Source organism: Rutilus rutilus (assembly GCF_951802725.1).
Source record: "Rutilus rutilus genome assembly, chromosome: 4".
Classification (NCBI taxonomy): domain Eukaryota; kingdom Metazoa; phylum Chordata; class Actinopteri; order Cypriniformes; family Leuciscidae; genus Rutilus; species Rutilus rutilus.
This window is the reverse complement of record NC_140212.1, coordinates 40,557,202-40,583,416: the sequence shown is the minus strand read 5'-3', so window position 1 is coordinate 40,583,416 and position 26,215 is coordinate 40,557,202. Positions and strand designations below refer to the sequence as shown.

At 38.7% G+C, this 26,215-nt stretch overlaps 2 protein-coding genes across 2 annotated transcripts in view; one reads left to right on the top strand and one right to left on the bottom strand.

The window, feature by feature from the left end:
- Nucleotides 1-26,215, bottom strand: part of LOC311289246 (membrane-spanning 4-domains subfamily A member 8-like) — a 450,268-nt gene that overhangs the window by 287,350 nt on the left and 136,703 nt on the right. The gene's annotated exons all lie outside the window — the stretch shown is intronic.
- On the top strand, nucleotides 1,560-14,910 carry LOC311289252 (membrane-spanning 4-domains subfamily A member 8-like). The gene is made up of 7 exons (XM_084407096.1): nucleotides 1,560-1,652; nucleotides 3,722-3,902; nucleotides 4,084-4,194; nucleotides 4,287-4,361; nucleotides 5,776-5,895; nucleotides 12,543-12,665; nucleotides 13,811-14,910. The coding sequence occupies exons 2-7, from the start codon at nucleotides 3,747-3,749 to the stop codon at nucleotides 13,901-13,903; spliced, it is 678 nt and encodes a 225-aa protein (XP_084263222.1). The 5' UTR covers nucleotides 1,560-1,652; nucleotides 3,722-3,746; the 3' UTR covers nucleotides 13,904-14,910.

Sequence of the window (26,215 nt, the reverse complement as noted above, 5' to 3'; positions counted from 1 at the left end):
GGGGCGGGTGGGACGGGTGGGACTGGTGGGACATGTCCCCACCACTATTTTCTAAGGTCGATATTTTCCCCACCACTTTTGAAACATCTCGCGGCACGAATGTACCAATACAAATAAACAAAACATCTCCAGTTAACTAGCGCATTCATTTCATTCTTTTTTTAAATAAGAGGCGATCTAGCGCTGAAATGTGTTGTTTTTTTAAATCAACTGATCAAAGTGCTCGTTGCCGCTGCGATCAGTGGCGCGGATACTGTGTTTAGTTTGTGGCTCGTGCACAGTCTTCACTCGGACCTGCGCTTCAATCCGTTGTGGAGAGACTCTCTATTCGTTCCGGTGAAATAACAAAACAAAATGCACACAAACGTGTTCCTGCATGATTTACAACCACTGATAAACATAATTGGTTTTGATAAAAAAAATAAAAAACTATATGAATGCGGATTAGAACTCAGAACCTCAGACACGCTTGGCAAAAGTTCTACCACTGGACCACCTAAATACACACTTAAAAACAGTCGGATCAACATATAATAGCCCTCATTGAATGACCACTTAAATCCAATCAATGTACTATTTAAATCGATTGCTGGACATCGTAATGTTATTGTACATCTGTTTTATGATTTAGCATTGTGTTACACTGTGAATATTATAGGTTGTATTTTTAAACAGTTTGAGTATTTTGGAAGTGAAATATGAAAGTTGAATATGGATTATTGAATTTTCAAAAATGAAAATGTGTTTGAAATGTTTTGAATTGAAATATTCACAGCTTGAATATTCAACCATGTTGAATTTCAGCCCACAAAAATGCAAGCCCTAAAAATACAATGCATTAAAATGCAAGCAGGGTTAATGCAATGCCTATTTTTTTTCCAAGAAGTGCAATTCAACAGGCTTTTTTTTTCTTTTTTTACATTTGGCATTATTTTACTTCCATACATATTCTTAAAAATGAAGACTCGTGCATGACTTTATACAAATTCACCAAGGGATGGATTATCTTTTGGATAAGTATTTTATGGATACTAGATCATTTTTACATTCATTTTTAAAAAATGTTACAGAAGGTTTGCTGTTATTCCACTTGCTTTATGTGATATTTACCCCATTTCCAGTTATTTTGCACAGGTTGCTGTTAGTGGATTTATGCTGCCACTTCAGAAGTCATACATGATTATGAGTTTGTTGCATTCAAGTTTTTGTTGTCGGAATGAACAGGAATCAATGAGGACACCGGGTTTATTCTTGCCTATTTATTGGGAAAATATTATTTAAACCAAAATGATATAGTGTCTGCACTGACAACCATATGCTATCCAGATAGTCCACTTGCTGACGATTCTGTAATTTCGGTCAAATGCTGGCTATTTTTGTTGTATCTAAAACATCAGTGCTTCAAATGATCACTCATAAGCACTACATTATTAACAAGACAACACGATCTAGCTGTTGTGGGGAAAACTCATCAATTATTCCCGTGACAGCATTAGTTCTGCCTCCAACAAGTGCACGGCACACCCATCTCTAATTGAGTTACTATCGTCCGTGTAAAACAGCGCGTGAAGGTCGAGATCGGCTTCTTCCACGACGACACAAACACACACAAGAACTTCGATCAAGACTGCAACAAGATTGAGCTCGTCCAGGTACTCGTTCATGTACAGTTTGTGTTGTCAGGTCGTAATTAACAGAGTACTGAGTTAGTGATGCACCAAAATGAAAACGCTTCAAATCGAGACCGAAACTAAACATACTGAGACGGAAAAGTATACTTTTAATTAGAATTTGATAGTAAATATTGTAATATTTCCTCTATGTATATAACATTCCTCTCAGAAGCTCTGTCTCCAGCAGTCATTATTGTGGACATGTTTAGGGCGGGTCTCCGCTTGACTACACATTTTCTGATGCAGATTTCATTTACAAAAGCATGCCTTCAAATATTAAAATAATACGAGATGCACCTGTGGATGTGATTGATGTTAAGATTTCAAAATGTTATGGGGTTTCAAATCAAAATATGACTTTATGTTACAGGACAGCGATTTCATACATGTCCACTGGACACCAGGACTTAATGTTAATTAGCCTACTCATTCTGGGAGACACAACAAGTGAATAGGAAATAAATTATATATTAAATAAATAGTAGATATTATTACGAAAATCTTTCCAATTATTACTCCCATTATTACTCTAATTTTTTCATTACAAACATATTAATATGCAACATACAGTGTAAATATATATGGCATATAATGGGAAGACCTGTTTATGGCCATTTTACACACACACACACACACACACACACACACACACACACACACACACACACACACACACACACACACACATAAAGCAAAATGGTATATCAAATCATTCTGTTATATCTTTCATAACATAGTTGAGACTCATCTTGATACAAAGTTTGGCTTATAAAACCCTGAAACGTAAAAATTAATTGGTGATTTAACCCTTTTTTCCGCATAGACATGAAAATCAATATCCAAACTTTAATGGTTGTAATTCAAGAACGCTTTGGAATATAGACCTATGGTTGGTCTTGTTTTAAAGAAGACAAAACATGTTTTACTCTATAAACTGCAAGAAAATCTGTACAAGTTATGTTACAAATTTTAGGTAGATATCTCAAATAGCTTTCAGTAAGATTTTGTTTGTGCGCAGTAACACACTTTTTCACTAGATGACATCCAAGCTCTATTACTGACCATATAAGGGCGCGTCCATTTCCATATATGGTTTGAGTGATCTGAACCATATATTTCCATAATTTTCATACAGTTTATGAAGTAGACAACCTATTCAGAAGTAATCTGGCAGTATTTTATTTGAATTCAACCTTGAATAAAGGCATAAAAAATTATAATTATAGCTCGCCGCCACATCACAAATCGAGAATACATTTTTTTCTTTATATTTAAAAAATATTCAGACCTTTTTCTCTCAGTATTTCATGATTTTTCATGTTCATCGCTATTTCAAATTAAAGGCCTGAATACACCTAATGAGAATGAAATATTATTGTTGCAAATTGATAAATTACTGCTCGTCTGTAATTTATTTAAAAAAAGGTTTTTAAGGTTTTTACTAAGATATTATTGCTTTAAATATATACTGGCAAATGTCCCACATGTGGAACGATGACAGCTGTGGATCAGTTTAAACATGGGATGTTTGTAATATAATATCTGAAGAGTTTTTTTTTATTATTTTTTTTATTATTCTGCGTTTATACATTTTTCCAGAATATGAAGACCATAGATTGTTTATAATAATAAATATTAACATGAACTATTTTAATAAATACACTGCTAAGATTATTTATGAAAATCTATTTTTACAGTGCATCCAGAAAGTATTTACAGTGCTTCACTTTTCCCACATTTTATGTTACAGCTTTATTCCAAAATGGATTAAATTAATTATTTTCCTAAAAATTCTACAAATAATAATGACAACGTGAAAGAAGTTTGTTTGAAATCTTTGCAAGTTTATTAAAAATAAAAAAAAACACAAAAAAATCACAATATAATTGTGTATACACAAGTATTACATGTACATTACAATACAGAATTACAATACAGAATTTTGGAATAAGGCTGTAACATAACAAAATGTGGAAAAAGTGAAGCGCTGTGAATGCACTGTATATTCTTATTCTTCACATGATTTTACATGTCTTGTTTTTGTCCAGATCAATTTCAGATTCAGAAACAAGAATGTCTACTACCGTCATTCCCACAAACTCGTCGACGCTGGTCATCCAGTTTCAGGCCCCAGAACAAACGGCTCCAGCGACTGTTTATGTGCCACAGACAGCTTCAGCTCCTCAAGGACTTGAGGCATTTCTGAAAGGCCAATTAAAATCACTTGGGGTGAGAAATCTTTCAATAATTCATTTTTATACGTGTGAAGGAGGAAAGGTACGGAAAAAATCCAAAAAAGCAGTAGTACAAACATTAACAAACTGTTGTGCAGATCTGGCAACCCTGCTCAGCTAATAACTGTGAGTCACTATTCCCCTGCAATAAGTGCCTGTTTTCTGGTCTTCCTCAGATTATCCAGATATTGATCGGTCCGCTGATTATCCTGTTGGGAATTGCGTATACAGTCAATGCATATTCCACCTTTTTCGTCAGTGGTATTCCTTATTGGGTATCTCTCATCGTAAGCAAACAATATACAACTTAAGTACAGTTCTGTCTTTTCTAACACAAGCTAAATATTCTAACAGAAGATTCCTTTCTCTCTCCTCTCAGTACATTGTCGCAGGATCACTCTGCATTGCTGCAGAAAATAAACTCCATGGCAAAGCCTCCTCCAGTTTGTGTTTGGTATGCGCACATCACTTGTTATTTTCAGGGGTCCAAGCACAAACTTTATTTAATGTAAGACTAAACAAACTGCCCAAAACTGGATGAAAGTAAAGTATTAATTTCTTTCACAAAAGAAAAAAAGAAAATATTACTGAACCCAAACTTTTGAACGATAGTAGTGATTTCTGAAGGATCATGTGACACTGAAGACCGGAGTAATGGCTGATGCAAATTCAGCATCACAGAAATAAATTATATTTTAAAGTATATTCAAATAGAAAACCATTATTTGAAATTGTAATAACATTACACAATATTACTGTATTTTTTGAGCAAATAAATGCAGGCCTGATAAGAGACATCTTTTAAAAACATTAAAAGTAATGTTTCCAAACTGTTGACCAGTACTATATATATGTGTGTGTGTGTGTGTGTGTGTGTGTGTGTGTGTGTGTGTGTGTGTGTGTGTGTGTGTGTGTGTGTGTGTGTGTGTGTGTGTGTGTGTGTGGATGATTTGAAAACACCAATAAACGTAAGCTGGAGATCAGCGATCTTTCAAGTTTTTAGATCACTTGCATGCGCTCTTGTACATGCACCATCTGCGCAGTCAAAAAAACATAGGTGGCACTATAAGTACTTTTACATTTTTTATTGATCTCTGCCACTGTACAGACTGGAATACATTTATTTATCCCTCTCCAGCTGAATAAAACATCTATTTATTTAATTTCCATCATGAGAAATTTCCAACATTTTGAATTCTAAAAATATATTTTTGCATTTGCATATGCATTTCAAAGACATGAGTTAATTGGTCAGTCAGCCAACACCCATTTTTATGAATTGACTAGTATTTGCTGTAGTGGTGCAATGAATCATAAAACTCACGGTTCGGATCATATCACTGTTTTCGAGTAAAAAAAATTCGGAACAGCAAAAATAATTAATTAAATGGAATGCAAAGTTTCATTTGTCTCAAAACCCCTTTTTTTAAGATGAAGTATCATTGCCATACATTAAATTCACACTAAACTTGGGATGCATCATCCCCAGACCCTAATGTTAAAAAGTTATCAAAGGAATATTAATTTGTTTTATCGTTGGGAGATACTGGCTGATATGTTTCTGAGTGTGGGGCATATCTTGTGAACGCAAAGTCCAAACATCACAAAACAAAAAAGAATAGTTCAATACAGAGAGACCTGTATTATATTTGAAATTATAAGAATTTTATTATATTTGAAGAGAGATATTGCCATTGTATAATTGTACCGTCTTCATGAGTCATTTGTACTTGGGCCTGATAATTGCAACATGCAACTTTATTATTTATTTTTATAGTGCTCCATATATATTGTTTTATGATCTGCTTTAACACACTGGGTAAAGTGCTTTCTAACTTATTAACTTGTTTTTTGTTTTCTGTCTATAGGTGAAAGGTTCACTTGCAATGAACATCTTAAGTGCTTTAACTGCAGGCATTTCCATTATTATCCTTTCATTGGATTTGGCTGCACTAAATATCAATGACTGCATTGATGATGAATGTAAGGTATGTTAACAACTTTTCTAGTCACTTTTATTTAGTAATTACAATACGATCTATATGTTGTCAGTAGGTTTAAGTCCAGCTGTAATCTGCAATAACCTTTCCTTTATGTTTTTTTTAATGGCATTTAATAGAATTTAATAGACCTCTTACTGTCACTGATCATTTACATGAATCACGGCTTGACATTAACACCCGCCAAATTGTGTATTTCAGCAGTGGCATGTTACAGTCACTCCTACTAGCCACTTCGGCAGACTGAATTTTATACATTTTTCAATTGTAGTTTTTTAATAAGTTATCTGAAATAATAAACTAAGTGCAATGTAGTGGTCAAAAATATAGTTTTTCTATACATATCAATACTGAAATATCTGATATGCTTCTTATACTCATTTCCCGCAGATACACGACACCAGCAGCTCTTTCTCTCCGATGGCGAGTGACTCACAAACCCGCCTCTTCTCACTCACTCGTTTCATTTGTTCCGGATGAATATTGTTGGTTTTACAGGGCTTGAATTTCGGCGTGGGATTGCACGTACTGCGCATAATTTTACTCATTCCCATAGATTCCCATAGATCACACCTAAAGTGCGCACAGAAAGCCGCCCCTCAGCACAAAATAATGTAAAAACGCCGGTCTTGACGAGTATTCACGTAAACACAGTCAGAATGTGTAACAGTGTAATGGATCCGTGCGTCAGGTTATAAAGTGACAGCAGCCTAATAAACAGTCAAACCAAAATTTATTAAATTTATTCAGACACCTTCAACATTTCTCACATTATCACAGTTTATTCGCTATGGTTTAGAAAATGGTAATAAAATATGACAAGAACTCAGAGTTATCAAATAAGTGTTGGCCATCCTTCTCTTAGACTGTCTCACAAATTAATTAGGTTGAATAGATGTTAGCTGTTGAATTTAATACACAATTAGATAATACCAATTTAGGTCAACCAATTACTAAGCAATGCTTAATTTTGGTTCAGTCTGTGGTGTAAAAAGGTCAAGTTAGCAATTACAGAAAAAAACGCTCAAGCAAAACATGGTCAGATCAAAGTGTCTGAATAATTTTTGGTCCCAAATTTTTATACATTTTACTGGTAGTCCACTGTATGAAGAATTTTTGGCTATAATATGTCAGTTTATTTTATTTTGTTATTCTCACTTACATAAATTAACTATAGTGTCCTGCACCCACTAGTAAAATTATATCTGGTGCCTGAAAACATTTTGGTTTGACTGTAGCTACCTGCTGCCAAATTATGAGATAGTATTAAAAATATCTATTTGGCAGTTCCCTTTCAAGGGAACTCGAGCTGCGTCGAGACGCTGTGGGAACGCCCCTGCGTGATTGCGTCATGAAGCACCTGTGAAATCAGTTCAATGGTGTCACGAGACGTCATAGGCGGGTGACGTCACAGACTAGGAAACTACTGTATAAAGCATACCCGGAAACAGACCGCGCTAGCTTCTGTGTCTTCAGCAAGTGCTCTCTGTGAACTGTCTTTGTCTATTTGGTGTTTGTCTCGAGAGGCTGGTTCCCTTAATAGATTTTCTGGCAACGTGGAAACTACTGCCAAATTTATCTCGTTGGGTGCTTCTCACAATAGAAAAGGGTTACAGAATTCAGTTCGGTTCTCGTCCACCTAAATTTCTAGGGGTCCTCACTACGGTGGTGGACCCCGAGCAGGCTCTGGTGATGGAGCAAGAAGTTCAGACTCTTCTACGAAAGGAGGCTATACAAAGGGTTCCTCCTCCAAATAGGGAGTCAGGGTTTTACAGTCGTTACTTCCTTGTTGGCGGATGGAGGATTGCGTCATGTTCTAGACTTGCGTCAATTATACGGAGCAGTTCTAAAACTCAAGTTCAAAATGCTTACACTCAAACAGATCGTGTAACAGATTCGGTCCACGGACTGATTTGTCACGATAGGCCTGAAAGACGCCTACTTTCATGTAGCCATCCATCCTCATCACTGGAAGTTCCTGAGGTTCACTTTTGCGGGCGAAACTTACCAATTTCATGTGCTTCCTTTCAGCCTAGGTTTAACACCCCGCACTTTCATGAAATGTGTGGATGCAACTCTGGCTTCTCTGAGACTCCAGGGCATTCGCGTATTAAATTATATCAATGATTGGTTGATACTAGCTCAAACCGAGCAGATGGCGGTTCGGCATCGAGATGTCGTTCTGTCTCACTTGAGAAAGTTGGGGTTGAGGCTCAACACCAAAAAGAGAGTGCTCCTTCCAGCTCAGAGGACAACTTTTCTAGGCGTAGCTTGGGATTCGACTACGATGCAGGCACGTCTGTCACCTGCACATATAGATTTGATTCTCTTAGCCGTGAATGGGGTAAAACTAGGCAAGTCACTCACTGTGAAACACTTTCAGAAACCATTGGGTCTCATGGCAGCTATGTCCAACGTGATAACCTTTGGCCTTCTGTACATGAGACCCCTGCAGTGGTGGCTCAAAACTAAGGGGTTTTCCCAGAGGGGAAATTCATTTTGCATGATCAAGGTCACACGGCTATGCCTACGTGCCTTAGTCAAGTGGAAAAAACCTTGGTTTTTCGCCCAGGGCCCAGTGTTGGGGGCCTCTTGTTGTCGCGTGACGTTCACGACAGACGCTTCCCTCACAGGTTGGAGTTTTTGTTTGGTATTGTTATTTGTGTTGTTATTTTTCTCATTGTCTGTGTAAATATTGTAAATATAATTTTTTCTTCATTCTTTCATTTTTGGCACTGTAAAAATAAATACTTTTGAGCAGAATTTTTGAGTTGATGTTTTCCTTTTGTTGCCCTGTCCTTTATATTGAGTTACACACACATCTTTATTTAAATGTTATATACATCCTTACCCCTAGCCCAAATCTAAAGGGACGGAACACTCCACGACAAGACTATATGCATTGAAGTTATTCTCTTCTTGGTGCAGAGAACGTCATTTAGACCCTGTCAACTGTGTTGTGGGTTCAGTGCTGGATTATTTGCAAGAGCGTTTCTCTGGCGGGTTATCTCCATCCACCTTAAAGGTGTATCACACCACACTCCTTTGGGTGGTGCTTTTTTAGGAAGAGACCTTACCCGTTTTCTTCGTGGTAAATTGAGGCTGAGGCCTGCACTCCACACTAGAGCACCGGCTTGAGATTTGGCCATTGTCCTTGAAGGCCTGACTTTGGCTTCCTTTGAGCCTACTGAAGAGGTTGCTCCGCCGTGCCTGGAATGTGCACCTGGTGAAAGCCTTTTTTAATTGTGGGTCCTATTACGCTGCATGCCTTCTGTCGTCCACCCTTTCAAACACCAGATCAGGAAAAACTCGATCTGCCTTGCCCTGTCAGGGCTTTGGATGCTTATGTCCACAGAGCTGCCCTGTGGTGAAAATCAGATCAACTCTTTCTCAGTTTCGGGTCACCTAGGAAAGGTTACCCTGCATCTAAGCAGATAATGAGCAAGTGGGTGGCTGAGGCTATCTCACTTGCTTATGAGGTGACCGGTCAGCCTTCACCTATGACTGTCCGGGCCCACTCAACCAGGAGTATGGCCGCTATTAACCCTCTGTGGTCTGAGGGGTTTTCTGGGCCCTGGAGATGTTCTGACATGCTCTGACATTTGTGCTTTTTTCAGTTATTTATAAACATGTTAATGGAAAAGGTGTAAATTCACTCTATATAGCACAAACAGGGCTACCATAATATGTGTAAATAAAAAATAATTAAGAGAATAATGTTTATGCGTGGTTATTGAAAAAAATTAAAATGAAAGTTGCTGAAACAAGACCACAAAACACATAGTAAATATGTGTCAATAAGACTTTTGACTAATGAATGTTGTCGCTTCGAGTTCTGGCTTCAAAATGATGTGAAAATCATCCTGCCTAATCGTTCACATAACACAATACATTGATTTACACTTTGTACAACAGTTTTTTTGTCAGAAGAGGTTTATGCATGGGAGTGGTAATGGCCTATCAATATTAATGAGATTCAGACCAGGGGTGTGACAGACACTCCCCCAGTGGCTAATGGGCCATCAAGTGAGGCAGCCTGAACAAAGAACAAAGGCCACATTTACACATAGCCGGGTATTTAGAGAAACGAATATTTCTCCACCTCCGTTTTCAAAAATAACATTGTGCACACAACATCGTTTTCAAAAAAGTTGTCGTTTACATCAACCCGCATAAATACGCCGTCGAGCAACATCATAATTATGCCAAACCTATGGGCGGCAGTGTAGGGAGATGGATAAAGCCATGCAAGCCAATCAGAATCCTCAAAATCGACAACAACGAATAGCACACGCGACTTCCAGTTCCTTTCAAAACAACAGACATGGCGCGAGATTCTTTTGTGTGGACAGACAGCGAAGCAAATGCAAACAGGCCAAATACGTTTGCACAAAAGTAAAAATGAGTACCACCTTAACAGCATCCATGATCAAATAGTAGCCAAACAAACTCTAAACATAGGGCGCTCACATGACGTAATCAGAATCAGAATCAGAAAGAGCTTTATTGCCAAGTGTGCTTGCACCCACAAGGAATTTTTCTTGGTACTGAAGCTTCCAGTGCACATATACAAATACAAATACAACAAGAACATAGTAATACAAATTCTAAGAATGAAAATATATAAAAAATAAATAAAAATAGTATAAAAGTAAAAAAGTAGGGTCACAGTTGGGTTTAGTCTGAATAAACATTTACAGATTATGAACATATTTACAGTATTAAGCATTTATACTGTAAACATATTTACAGTAGTAAGCATTTTCTGGCGCATAATGTGACGTTTGAGAACCTAAAACCCCGTTTCTCCCAGTTGACACGGCAACACATAACCGGCGTTTTCAGAAATCTCCACTTTGGCCGGAGTTTTTAGAAAAGTTTTTTTACACCTGTATTCACAAACATCTGTGCATAAGGCAGTATGGAAGCATGATAAGCAGTGTCATAGTCTAACCAAAACCATACGTTTATATATATATATATATAATGTCTAGTATTTAGACAGTAGGCCTAGGCTATCACATATTTTACTGGAGGCTGAAATATATTTAGACTAAATCACATTACACTTAAAGGTGCTATAAGCGATCTCACGCGTTTTTTAGGCTAAAACATTTTTTTTCACATACCGCAAACATCTCCTCACTATCCGCTAGCTGCCTGTCCCCTGAACACACTGTAAAAAAACACGGTCTCTGCAGACAGCCCACGCTTCACAAACTGCAGCAAAAACAAACTGAGCAACAAACAGAGCGACCCGCACCACGAAACATAACAAACTGTTCCAGCCAATAACCGACAAGAATGATGTGGGGGTGGGGTTCGGGGGTTAGTGCGCGGATGAGGAGGAGGGAGGGTCTAGCTAGCCTCCGTTTTGTTTGATAATAATTCAAACATCAACAAAAGGGTTACGCCAACCGAGATCGCTTATAGCACCTTTAAGCAGATATTCGCAAAACTAAGCAAAAGCCAAAACTAAGCAAAATATAGTCTGAAAATTCATATGAGTTCTATATTATCAGAAAAATAATTATATAGTAAAACTTACTCCGAAATTGTGTCCTCGGCGGGATCAATTCGCTCTTCAAAATGCTGCTGTTCACAATGAAGGGCGTCTTTACGGGAGAAGCGTGCCATACTCAAAACGCGATGAACTATCAGTGAGTCTGATGAAGAAACTGTGTTTGTATGGCATTGATCGGGGGGCGTGTGCGATGCATAGATCACCTAAACTATTTACCATGTGAATAGCGCCGGGGGCGGGGCTGCCTCAGCTCATTAAGAGATAATGAAGGGAGAACGAAAAAACGGTACCTCTCCTTGCTTTTAAAGGGACTACATAAGCTGAGAATATTTGTTATTTATATAAATTACTTCATTTAAAAGAAGAGATTTCAAGCTTCATAAAGACATATCTCACGTGTCTGTGTGAGAAGTATTCGCTGAGTTATGGTTCATTTTCGGATGCGTTTCAGAATGGACTTAACTGACAGAGAGAAGGCAGAACTCGCTTCGTGTTTATTTTTCTTTATTTGGCGAAAAGCACAACACTTTGTTTTTATTGTGAGTATACACAAAAATAATACACATTTAACAGGATCGATTGATGTATGAAACTCCTATGGAAAATCAAAGTCAACAGAGTATTTATGAGTTTCTTTTACACTGATAAAAAAAAAAGCGAGCTGGTATCGCCGGTGATACCGCCGACCCCAGGGGGTTAAAGCTCTACTATCAGGGGTTTACCTTCAGGACATTTGTGATGTGGCAGGCTGGTCCTCTCCGCACATGTTTGTCAGGTTTTATAACTTGGATCTTGATTTCACACGTGCTTCGCTTCCCTCTTCAGGGAACCAGGGTTACATATGTAACCTGAGAAGTTTTTCCCCATGGTATTGGTTAAAAATTGTTGCCTGTGAAAATGCTGAGTGACTTGTGAAAAAACTTCTGAAAACCACTCGACACAGTGGCTAGTGAACAAAAAAGTTAATGTCAAGCCCTGTTTACCATGCAAGAAGGCACTGACATATTATGATTTGAACCTTAATGATTGTACATTCTGCACTTGCAGCCAGCGTATGAGTGACTATCATTTATTTTATTGATATTTGTGCTACTGATGAGTGTTTTCTCAGGTAAACCCCCTCTTGCGTGGGATCATTTTTGTGGCCTTGGTATCGACTATCATTGAGTTTATCATCTCCATCGTTCTGTCAGCATTTGCCTGTAAAGCCAACGCCTGCTGCTGTTCTCCACAGGTGAGTGATGCGTTCAGGGCTAGAAGCTGAGTGGCCACTATGGTGGCGAAGTAGTTGCTAAGGTTTTCTGGGTGGTTGCTAGGACATTGCATATTGACAGAAAGACGGGTAGTTTTTCAATCTCACTGTTTTCAGTTTCCACACCAAAACATTTTAGCAGGATTTTTGTCTTTTACTTTTTCCATTTGAAATAGTGTTGTCTATAAACCTGTAATACAAGAACTGTCTGCAAATGTTATTGAATTTACACTACAGTAAGAAGTTGTGCAATAAGATGTAAGAATTACATGTGCATTTTTCCAAAGGTGCAGCATGTTCACCAAGTTGTTTTTCCACAGCCTAAGCACCAAGCTTGTAGCACCAGTCTAATGGGACTTTGTGTAAAATGGTTTTAAAAAATCCATGATCCATTATTTGGATTAGTGTTGATTTTATTCATATGACCCATTCAAGAATTGCGGGTATTTTTCAAGTAGAGAAAGAAAACAAAAATAGGGTTTTTTTGTTGTTGTTGTTGTTGTTAAACTTTTTTATTTTCATAGAACACGCTTTAAATTTAATATTTTCGATATTTGCTAGTCTTAAGCTTGTAAGATTTAAAATATTGATTCTGAAAATCAATGTACTAACAGAAACATCTGTCAACTCTGTTATAGACAAATTGGGTCAAAAACATACAATTAACAAATGTAACACAATTCAAAACCCTGTCTTTCTTAAGATAACTTTTGTCTCCTCATCCATTAATTCAACTTTAAACCTAATAAGACAAGATACTTTTTGTTTTGGAGTAAAAATATCAATATATGAATTGAAATGAAATAAATTAAAAGTTGCCAAGATGGTGTGCAATTTCTCTAAACAGCTTTAAAAATTAATGAAATCCTTTAAAATGTCACGTAGTAAGAATACTTGTTATGCTAATCAGCTTCTAATCAATTTGTTAACAATGATTCATTATCATTTTTAAAGCAAAACCTTAAACAAACAGTGCTGACATTGATGGTAACAGAGTTTATATCAATAACAGAGTTGACCTCCACTGGTTAAAATACCCAAAACATATAAATTATTATGTGCAAGAATTGATTAGAACTATCAATAAATAAGTATTAAAGCTGATTGCATACCTGTTTTTCTTGCAGGTACCTCTGGTGAGCGACTCTTCCGTGAATCACGATCCTGCAGATGTTCCCCCACAATACAGTGAAAGTTCTGATCCTATATATGAATCTTAAAAAGTGGACAGAGCTGTGGTCCTGCTGTTGGGTTCTATGCTTTCTACACACGGGTTCTTCCAGTGATTCAGGCCTTGTCCACACTAATACGTTTTAGTCTAAACACATCTTTTTCTCTTTTCTCTCATATTTGAAAACGATGAGGATGAAGTTTAGTCATGTGACGCAAATTGTACCAATAGATTTTGTGTTGTTGTACCGGTATTGTGCCTGTTACGTACTATTCACTTTCACACTATTGCTAAAATATGTTACTTTGCACACTTTTCAAATCACAGTCCTGCAAAGATGACAGAAATTTCACTCACATTTGCTGTCCTGCAGTAAAACATCAGAGCAGTTGTGTTTTAGACCAAATATGCAATGGTGACTATTGGTGCGTTCAAGTCAGGTCGTAAAGATTGTATTTATGAGTTGAACGCACATAAATGCCACCACAATGTTGTAAATATGAGTGGGAAGCTCAGGATTTTCTTTAAGCCTCGATCTGTACGAGTTGTGTGCATGTCATTGAGAAACATGGTGGAAAACCACAATACTTAAAGGTATTTATCAGTGATATTGTCAGGCTTTTCTATTTACAGCGAAGTAAGCTAATTGCCTACACAATATATTATAGTATTATAATATTACAATATAATATGTAACGTTAAGGTATACAGTGTGTAAGAGCCATTATGCTCTATTTATAATTTGTTGTAGTTCCACTGTTGGACACTGGGTGGAGTGTGGGTTTAATAGGTATATAGGGAGCCAGAGAGCAAGTGAAGTCAGGTGCAACTAATGAGGAAAGCAAAACATTTTGACCACGTCAGGATCGTATGTGGACATGCTAACTTGTGGATTATAATGTGTTTTGGCATTGGAACTGTGACAAATAAAGGGCTAAATGCATTACTGGGGCCTGTTCTTCGTACGTTGCTTAAAACATCCGAGATCAAATGAGACATCCAAGATGATATCATCGGCCTAATCATGATCTGGCTAATTAGGTTCTTCGAACACACCTGCCAGTTATGATTAGTATCGCTGGATTGAGTTATCTGAGATAATTGCGCGTTCATGCGCTGGTTTAAAAGGGGATATGTATCGATAGTAGAAACATTGATCTGCAACGCTGCTATTGGCTGCTCAGCATGGCCAAAGAGCGGGCTCAGTTTTTCTCCTCAGCAGAGCAAGAGTTATTGCTTGAAGGTTATGCAGAATTTGAAACCTTAATTAAAACGCCAGGGAACACCTCAAAGTGTGCAAAAGCCAGGCGAGAGGGCTGGCAAAAAGTAGCAGACAAATTAAATGCGTAAGTGCTCACCATGTTATGGTTCTATCACTTATTACAGTATATATTCTTGTATTTTAATCATTTCATAATTGTTTAATGTCAGAGCCACCTCAGGACCCACTAGAACATGGGAACAAGTAAAAGTGAAGTACAAGAATATTCTTCAAAATGGTAATGTTTTCTACTTCTACTGTTCTTTGTCTCTTTTACAAAAGAAAAACAGTTAAATGATGTGTTTGTCTGTTTATAACCGCAACCAAGAAAAAGGCTGAGCTGAAAAAAACAGGTGGTGGTCCTGCTCCCCCACATTATACCCCAGCAGAAGAGCTGGCCCTAGGGTTAAATGTGAACCGACCCATTGTGGAGGACATCCCTGGGGGCAGCTCTTCCTCAGACCAACAGCCAGGGGCCAGTAGCAGCAACACCTTCATTACTGGTAAATGAGCTCTAAATTATCTTGCTACACTGTGAAATATTTTTTTGCTGCATTAAATTAAGTATGCCTATAATCCAAATGGCTGGAAGTAATTTCAACTTTTAAATATTGAGTAGTGATTAATTGCTTTGACTTGTTAAGGTGAAAACTGCTGAACTTAATGTAAGAATATTTTGCCATGAGTTATTGATAACATTTGTTCATATAGTGTAGTTCATTGTAATGCCATTGTGTTTCATCTTTTGTGCAGTTTTACACAATACACTGTTAAGTGAACATGCAATTTATTCTGTTATGATTAATGCCTTATATGTATAGGCTTATATATGATATTAACCACAATTGTAACCTTGTAAGTGAGAGTGTTGTGTAAGAAAAACACTGCAGCTTGTTTTATAAAGGTTTTTATTATGAAACTGGTTTAAGAAAAACACTGTAACTTGGTTTATAAAGGTTTTTATTATGATAATGCATGAAAGAAATGACTACTGTATTCGATGTTTAAGCATTTACTCAAATGAAAGAATAGCTTACAATAGGTAGTAATAACACTAGGTAGTAGAAAGTATGTATTTTAGCAAAGTAGAAATGCAAGTATTACCGAGTTGTTGTGTTGCAGACCAAGCGTAGAAGACGACAAAGGATCCGAGCCAGGAGGAGAAGAACAAAGGAGCGCAAGGCTTTTTATAAGAAAGTCTTGGAGGGACTGAAAGAGTTAATGATAGATCAAGATTTTGGATTGGATAAATTGTCTATAAGAGATTGAATATGTGATAAGGGGGTGTGATATGAACTGTAAAAAGTACAGTGTAATATGTCAACGTCAGACGCTGTAAATACCCGGACAGCCTCTCCTCAGTTCGAGTATCCTAGACTGCCACCTGCAGTTGAAGCTTGTGAACTGCTCATTTTATGCTTTGTTTTGATTTTGTGTCATTTTTGTATGTAAACTAATTGATTTTGAAATAATAAAATTTGTTATAATCAATCCAAAAAGAACCAGCTTTCTGTAAGTAAGTCTCTGCTGTATTAAGAATTGAGCTGAACTAAACCACGGAGCAGTCTTTCGACTAGATTGTAAGTATGGAAATTCATATACTTATTGTTTAGAACGAATTTGACTTACTTTACCTAACCTGAGAAAAATTCAAATAAGGTAGAAGGTGTTTATATTTAAAGGTGAACTAAGTAACTTTTTTACCTTAACTGAACAGCTTCGGAGTCATTGGAATGGTTATAATACTTATTTCGGGTTGAATGGTGGTCGTTTCGCACCCCCCTGGTGCCCGTGAGCGGAAAATTCGCACTTGAAACTTTGAGACGGCGGGCCGCTGGCCGCCGCGTCAGGAAGTATCCCGTGATATCAGGTCTCGCGATGTAAACAACTGCTTTACGGCCAAAAGAAATCTGCTCAAATACTGTCATTATTGCGCTCCCTCACGCTGTCCGAACCCGAATGAAGAAGACGTTTTAGAATCGCCAATGAGTTTTTACAACAGTGTTGTCAAATATCTATTCCAAAGCTGTGGGGGGAGCTCTAGAGAGAAACCTGCGAGCAAAAAGCGAGAATACAGCGAAGAAATCCCGAAGCTACTGAGTGCTGCTTTAAGAACCATAAAGGTGTTTAAAATTACGCACCATAAAACAACACCAACACTTACCTGTTCCCAAGAAAGTGGTGGCTGAAATATGTGCAGTAAGTGGACTTTTTCTGACTTTACATCAAAAGGGAAGGAAGTGCAACACTTTGTAATGCCCATTTGTTTCCATTGCACAGGACAGTGAAGAAACCCTCTCAGATGACTGTCCTTTGGAGGAAGTACTTTTTAAGTGCATAAATAACTTTACTTAATAAAGTAAGGATGAGATATTGATTTTAAATTGCTGTTAAGCTGAGGTTTTACATTTACAGTCAAATTAGCCTACATAAAAAAATTGTTATAGATATAACATGGGCCTGCTACAAAACTCGATTAAAGTGAATTAACCACTGACGTGTCAAATGCTGGAAGCAAAGCTACAAACCTTTACTAGCCTACGTTTCCTGAATACATTAGCAAAAAGAGTTAAAATGCACGTATGGCTCTACATTTACTGACCAAACTGCTAGTCAGGGCCATTCAGTTCCGTTCCTGAAGGTGCCACCAGCAAAGTTCAGTTCCAACCCTAATCAAACACATCAGAACAATCTAATAATAATAATTTGTTACATTTTATATAGCGCTTTTTCTGAGACCTCAAAGCACTTTTACATAGATGGGAGAATCTCCTCAACTACCACCAATGTGCAGCATCCACTTGGATGATGCGACAGCAGCCATATTGCGCCAGAACGCCCACCACACACCAGCTTACTGGTGGGGTGGAGAGGAGACAGTGATGAAGCCAATCAGTATATGGGGATGATTAGGAGGCCATGATGGACAGAGGCCAAGGGGCAAATTTGGCCAGGATGCCGGGGTTACACCCCTACTCTTTTTCGAAGGACATCCTGGGATTTTTAATGACCACAGAGAGTCAGGACCTCGGTTTAACGTCTCATCCGAAGGACGGTGCTCTTTTGGCAGTATAGTGTCCCCGTCACTATACTGGGGAATTAGGACCCACACAGACCACAGGGTGAGCACCCCCTGCTGGCCTCACTAACACCTCTTCCAGCAGCAACCTGGTTTTCTCAGGAGGCCTCCCATCCAGGTACTAACCAGGCTCAGCCCTGCTTAGCTTCAGTGGGCAACCAGTCTTGGGCTACAGGGTGATATGGCTGCTGGCTCTTCAGGATTACTTGATTATTACAGACAGGTGTGTTTGATCAGAGTTCCAGGAATGGAATAGAATAGCCCTGTACTAGTTAACTAATTTCCATATTAGTTGTCTAATTTAACCCCCTTTAAAAATGTGTATCTTACCTCAGAGAGTCCTCCAAACCTACCTGAAATATGTGCAAAATCTTTTCGGAATGCATATCATCCTCCTTGAGAGTGACTCTTTTGTTTCCGTGAAAAAGCACGCAAGTATCCATTATGCTCAGGTGGTGGATATTAAGTGATAACTAAGTGAAGATTAGTGAAGCCTGATTGCGCATGTGCACACGGTCGAGTGGATACTTCCGGTGTACTAAAACTAGTGATGTGCGGATCGATACTAAAGTATCGATATTTACGATCCAAACGTCTCCTTCTCTAGTATCGATTCTCATATAAAAAGATCGATATTTAAACTCAGTAATTTGGAGTGAGTGTTTATGTTATCATAAGTAACTTGCGGTTACCAGAAAAGTCTAATTATATCCGGTTAGGGGAAGGAACTACTTCTCCTTCCGTCGGTCAGTTGTGTGTGCACTGCGGCTCTGTGACGGAGCCGGCCGCTGCAGCCCTTTCATTTCCTGCTACGAAGACTGCAGACTGCAGAGTGACTATGGCTGACCGCAAAAGGAGTCATGTCTGGCTGTATTTTAGCTGTAAAGACAGCAGTGACGATGTGTGTGGAAAGACAGTGAAATACAGTGGTAACACAACAAACCTTGCTAAACATCTGAGGTTAAGTCATAAGAGTGAATACGATGATATAACGAAGCGGCGGTCTGAGGAGGAGGTCCAGGGCAAGAAGACGCAAGGTGTTAGGGCAAGACAGTCTTCAATCAGTGAGTCATTTGGCAGCAGCGGCAGAAGTTATCCAGGTACAGAGAGATAGTGTGATAGTCGCGTTATCACTGACTGTGGGAAAGTTATTCACGTCTGTTAACAGAAAAAAGTGGATATGGAATATTTTGTGACAAGGTTAAGAGTCAAAAATGTTTTTTTTTTCCGTGTAATTTTCAACCTGTTTTACAAGTCTCTGAGATTTTCTTTATAATTAAATAATATGAGAGTAGTTTGTCTTGTCATTATGCAACTATAATTTGGAATTGGTAAGCCTACAGCCTACTTTTTTACTTTACTTTACTTTACTTTAAACTAGTTGTCACATCACACTACAAATAAAGTATTGGTATCGGCAATACCAGCCTGGGTATTACTTGTGTCACGGCCAGCTCGTTCTCGACCGTAACATAAAATATGCACTTGCTGAGATGGTTTGACTTGCAAGATCTTTATTCGGTCTCAAAATGATACAACACAAAATAATATGACAATGTCTAGGATTTAAATCAAAAGGAAAAATAATAATCCAGATGGGGGAGAAAATGTTGCTAGGCTATGAAAAAGCAAAAGGGTTCGAAAGGTGACTTCTCCGAGGACTGCCAATCCCCTGGATGAAGTGAAGGTGAGAGGATAAGGCCACATTTACACATAGCCGGGTATTTAGAGAAACTAATATTTCTCCCCCTCCGTTTTCAAAAATAACATCGTGCACACAACCCGCATAAATACGCCGTCGAGCAACATCATAACTATGCCAAACCTATGGGCGGCAGTGTAGGGAGAAGGATAAAGCCATGCAAGCCAATCAGAATCCTCAAAATCGACAACGAATAGCACGAGCGACTTCCAGTTCCTTTCAAAACAACAGACATGGCGTGAGGTTCGTTTGTGTGGACAGACAGCGAAGCAAATGCAAACAGGTCAATAAGCGTTTGCACAAAAGTAAAAATGAGTACCACCGTAACAGCATCCATGATCAAATAGTCAGTGTTGGGAACGTTACTTTAAAAAAGTAATTAGTTATAGTTACTCACTACTTGTTCCAAAAAGTAACTGAGTTAGTAACTGAATTACTCTATAATAAAAGTAACTCGTTACCAGGGAAAGTAACTATTTGCGTTACTGTTAAAAAGTTGCTATATGTCAAAGAATTTGGAAACACTTTGCAGTTTGAATGTCCTGTATAAACAAAATTACTGAGTGTTTTATGTTTTCACTGTTCGATCGCTTCCGCGCCTCACACACACACACGCGCACACACAAATCGGGCCTGCACCTCTCACACACACACACACACACACACGCGCGCACACACAAATCGCGCCCGCGCCTCTCTCCCTCTCCCTCTCCCTCTCTCTCACACACACACCACATTCCAGCATTCCAATCTTTAAATCGCAGCCTGCTCCAGAGCCATGTTCAGAGCTAAGGCAGGGCTACAGATAAAGAACCCGCGTATCTAACAGTAGTTCCGCATTACATTAAATAATTTGCACGCGAGTTTTATTTATTTTTATACCGTGTATTCTCCGTGTAAATGTATGCACCGAACCGTGACGCCCGTACCGTTTCGGTTCAATACGAATACATGTAGGCTACCATTCCACCCCTAGTTCTTGCCTTTGTTTGACATCAATGAATTTGAAGTAGTATCTCCACCTTGAAAATGCCAACTTTTCATCGGATTGCTCCTGACTCGCCATCCCTGCTGCTTCATCAAATCTCTGTTTAGCTTGTGTGTGTGTGGCGCGTGTGCTGGCATGTGTGTAAAAACACTGGCTCTGATTGGCTACCATGAAAGACATGACTCTGCCTTAGCCAATCATAATCGCTTACCTCGTTATTAACCCACCTCCTCACTAGCTGTGCGAGCCAGGGAGGGGTGCGTTCGGATTACACAGTTTATCAGAGAATGTCTAATAGAGTTTATTCAATCAATGCATAGTAACGCACCGCATTTAACGTCCAGTAATGTTAACGACGTTGTAACGACGGGAAAAGTAATTAGTTAGATTACCCCGTTACTGAAAAAATAACGTAGTTACCTAACGCCGTTCTTTTAAACGGCGTTATTCCAAACACTGCAAATAGTAGCCAAACAAACTCTAAACATAGGGCGCTCACATGACGTAAGCATTTTCTGGCGATGTGACGTTTGAGAACCTAAAACCCCGTTTCTCCCAGTTGACACGGCAACACATAACCGGCGTTTTCAGAAATCTCCACTTTGGCCGGAGTTTTTAGAAATAATCGTTTACTGGGATAAAAACGGCGTTTTCGTGTAAATGACAGGCCAAAACGCAGGGAAATATCTGCGTTTTCCCATCGTGTAAACGGGGCCTAAGTCCCATGTTTTATCCTCTCCACAATCAAAGGAGATTAGTCGGCAGGGGTGTACAATCCTCCACACTCTCCTGAGTCATACCGCCACCAGCAGGCAAGAAAAGAAAGCGCAGGGTCGTAACACTTGGTATCGGATCGAATAGGAATTAAGTGGTATCGCACATCACTAAAATGCGCTTTTGTGCTTTAAAAAGCTTAATTTTTCATTTTGGTTTTAGTGTATTTTCATTTGCTGCATTTAAACAACGTGTGATGAAAACAAAATAAAAAATATGAAAAACACACCCTAAAATTTGTTTTTTATGTTCATGAGAAGGGTCGAGTATGTGATACGTTTCCCCGTTTCCATTTGCTCTCGCGCAGCACGCTCGCTCCAGTGTTTGAATGCGACTCGAAAGTTCATGCATTAAAACACTTCAAATTCACGCAGAATTTAAATAAACATATAGAATTAAAACATATAACATAATTTAAAATATCATTAATATTAAATAAATATTTAAAATGAATTTTAAACTCATTGTGTAGTTCTATGACCCATTCATGTGCAAAGGTAAGATGTTCATCAGCTTGGCCAGAGACCAGCTAAAACCAGCTGACCACATTGTCCAGGCTGGGAAACCAGCTTGATCAACTAAGCCAGGGTGGGAGAACAGTTAAAACCAGCTGAACCCCAGATAAGCCAGGCTGGGAGACCAGCTTGACCAGCTAAAACCAACTGACCACCAACTTGTCCAGGCTGGGAAACCAGCTAAAACCAGATAAGTCAGGCTGGGAGACCAGCTTAACCAGCTAGGCCAGGCTGGGAGACCAGCTAAAACCAGATAAGTCAGGCTGGGAGACCAACTAAAACCAGCTACTTCCATCTTAAACCAGCTAAGACCAGCCAACCAGCTGGATTTTTCAGCAGGTATAAATAAACGGTTTCTTCATTTTTCCGTTTTGAAGACAAAAACGAGAAAACAAAATATCCGAAGGTACACGGACCAAATCCCCACAGATGAACATGACCTTTTGATTTGACATTGTGAACATTTCTTCCATCCACCGATTGAATAGTTCAATATTGGAACCAGGTGCTCTATAAATACAGCTAACAATTGCATTCTTCTTCTTTTCGAGTTAAATTTCAACTGTTAAACATTCTAATAAATTCCCTATTACAGTTGTCATTCCCTCCATCACCTTAAAATTTAGTTTTTTGTCCACATACACAGCCATGCCTCCTCCAGTCTTGTTCTCCCTGTTCTTAAAATTCAGTTCATAACCATCTAATTCAAAGTCTGTACCTTTTTCAGGATTAATCCACGTTTCCGATATTGCAATTATGTTAAACGTTTTTGTGAATTGACGCAAGTATTCCTTAATGTTGAGAAAATTGTTGTACTGATCGTGGGTGTAGTAGCTGCAATGGTCATTGATGTTAAAGAAAATATTATTTTCTGGATCGATATCGTGTTCAATGCCTTGTGAATTATGTTCAGTATATTCAAATGTTTTCAGTTCCAGCTTTTCACAATCATCAAGCAGTTGGGTTATAGGTAACGGTATATTAACTCCAGATGTAGGCAGATGACTGATTATTTTCAGAGTGTATCATGTTTGAGGTGAGTTTGTTTACTTGTGATTCCAGTTACCTCATAATCCACTATGCTCCTCATTGAAACTTGTCCAGTTCCGCAATGTCTTTGATCACCATCACATCTCTGGTGTTCCGTTTACTTTTATGAAGATTTTGCAGTTTGTAGAATATGTAGATTGTATTTTCTTCTGCTCCTTCAAGGATCGTGCTTTCCAGGCGATATCAGCATTTCGTCTAGTGAGATGTTCATTCATGTAGACGTCTGTTCCCTTCAACTTCCTTCCTTGCTTCAATACTGCAGTTTTGTGTTTTCGGTTAACAACCCTCATTATGATGGCTGGTTTGTCTCTGTTATTTCTCCGGGGCAGAGGGTGACAGGCCTCAATGGCGTTACAGTCCAATTCGATGCCCTTTGGACTGTAGAAAGGCTGACACTTGTTGCTCCACGGAGTCAGCAACCAACCCGTCGGGCTCCGATCGTGGTCAGTGATCACTGTCACTGCCCGTGCGTACGACCGAGGTTTTATTTTGAGCCCCGACACAATAACATCATTCATTCTTGTGTACTGCTCTAAATCAAACACTCTGTTCTCCAGGAAGGCGAGTCTCTTGTCCTTCTCTTCATTTTGAAGTCGGAGAGCCTTTACTTCTGCAACAAGGTCTAAAATGGCTTTCTGCTGCAGCCTGACAGCGGTAATCTCTTCAGAGAGAAAGTCAAACGACCTCTTAATGTCGTCGATTTCCTCTATCGCTGGTTGCTTCTTCGGAGGCATAACTCAGTCCTTGGCAGACTTCCCCAGTTCTGAACTTTAATACGTTCTCTTGAGCTTTACAGGCTTTGAAGGTTCATCTTGAAGGTGTTTTCTTAGTTCGTTGTCGTACAAACTGCTTAGGTACAGCAGTTGATTTCAGTCGTCTTTTATTTCCTTTGGCTACACTGAAATCGTCCGGTGAAAATGTTTCGCTGCACACCCTCAATCCACGGACAGACTGAATGGGTGATCCACTATCTCGACGAAGAGCCCAAACATCCTCAAATAATATTTATCATGATCATCATGTTATTTATGCTATATTTTAAAACGAAGCCTGATGGCATGGTGTTATAATCATTTTAATAACTTTTAAAAATGTTTGTTTTCACTTGTTATAATGACAGAATGACTTGCAGAAATTGGACCACCACTCTCCAAAACAAATCCACAGATTCTTGAACTACCCAGACAAGCTGTTCAGTTGACATTTTAAACTCTACTTTCTGAAAAGAAAATGCACAACAGTGTGAAGTCATGCCAACTTATGTTTACTAAAGTCTACAGAGATAGTTCACTCAAAAAAGAAAATTGACATTTTCTAATTTCTGTCTTCTGTGATCATTTACTCACCCTCATGTCCAAACCTTAATATTAAAAATTAGTTTTTTTTTATAATAATTTGTTTTATTTTATAAGTACCATAATTATTTCTAAAGATCAAGTGATTTATTATGATAAAAAAACGGTTACCTTTAAAGGTGCCTTGTGTAATGTCCGCCAAAAAGTCAATTCATACTCCACATTCCATACCAGATGGGGGCAGTATACCTCCAGAAAGTGAGTTGGTCTACTCTAGAGTAACAACCGAGAAACGGCATAGTCTCTATGCTCGTTTTTTCATGGGAGTGGATGACAGTGGTCCTTCATACCTAAAAAAAAAAAATTACACAGTTCAACACTGCAGGTACAAATGTTATGCCTAATGCCGGAACTAGTCTCAGATCCCAAAATCAGCTGGCCAGTCGATCGCCACTGCATAACTTCACCATCACTTTACCTAACATCGTCAAAACTGTTGTAGTTGTAGTTTAGTTAAAAATTATGAAGTATTCTTAGCTGCACATATACAAGTGAAACTAGGGACAACATCTATTTAGAGTGTTACGTATGCTGCCCGCCTGATGCTAATTTAGCAGCATATATCAAGTTTGATTTTCATTAGCAATACCTCTTCTAGCTAAGTTATCATTAGTCACCAAAAAACATTCGGTCTCATTACACCTTGCAATGTTTTCCATTACGTTTCGTGCGTCCATTTGGGGTTCATTATCATCGAAGACATTTCAAACTTCTTAGCTAATGTTACATTTTAGCATCAGCTTGGTAGAGACGGGCTCTGGTAGATAACAGGTGAAAACTGGATCGGATCTGTGGGTAGAGCTAACTATCAAACGCTAACAGCTACGGTTAGCCATCGCTAACATTAGCACGTTTATCGAACATCCTTCGATACATTTCTATGTTATAACTTCCCGAAAAAACTACACAAACATATAAAACAAACTTCTAGCGAAATACTAACAGCATCTTACTTACCAATCCAAAAGAAATGTTGCAAGTTCGGAGTCGAACCTCATTTCTTTCATGTCCATTAGTTGTCTCCAGCGATGGAAAGCAGTGCCAATGTTTACTCTGGTTCTGTTCCTTTTTTTATCAGATTTTATTTGCGATTCCGAGCGCGTTTTTTCCCCTGCAGCGGGTGGTTGTGGTGGTGGTAAGGGTCTCTTGCCAAGGGCTTCAGCCATTCTTCCGCTCTCTTCCCTGAACTGAAATGTAGTAGTGGGCTGTACTTTCCACACGATTGACATCAGGTTCAAGTACGCCCACAAGCCGTGCGAGTTATTCGTGTATTGCAGTTTGGCTGGTGGTTATGTTGCCCGCATACCGCCTCCCATGGCCGAAACTGGTATTATGACACCTGTCGGGCTGTGGCTAGTAATTTAGCATGCTAATTCTGAACTTGTTTGCCTTCGCTGACTGTATATGCAGGTACAGGGAATTTTGACTGCTCTTTCTCTGCCATAATTGTGATTCCGTGCTTCCGTGCCTCTTCCCCTCCGTCAAACGGATGCGCAGCTGCGCGCATGTGGGCGGCTCCTAGCAGCAGGGGCGCTACACTGTAAAAAATGTATTGTCAAATTAACAGTAACTTACTGGCAACAATTATCCAGTAGTTGCTGTATTTCATTCAACAGTAAAATTACTGTAACACTAAA

Excerpts from the sequence above, each read along its gene's own strand:
- LOC311289252 (XM_084407096.1), top strand. The coding sequence starts at position 3,747 with ATGTCTACTACCGTCATTCCCACAAACTCGTCGACGCTGGTCATCCAG. Across the intron at positions 4,362-5,775 it reads CCTCCTCCAGTTTGTGTTTG|GTGAAAGGTTCACTTGCAAT; the intron begins GTATGCGCACAT and ends TTCTGTCTATAG. Across the intron at positions 12,666-13,810 it reads CCTGCTGCTGTTCTCCACAG|GTACCTCTGGTGAGCGACTC; the intron begins GTGAGTGATGCG and ends TTTTTCTTGCAG.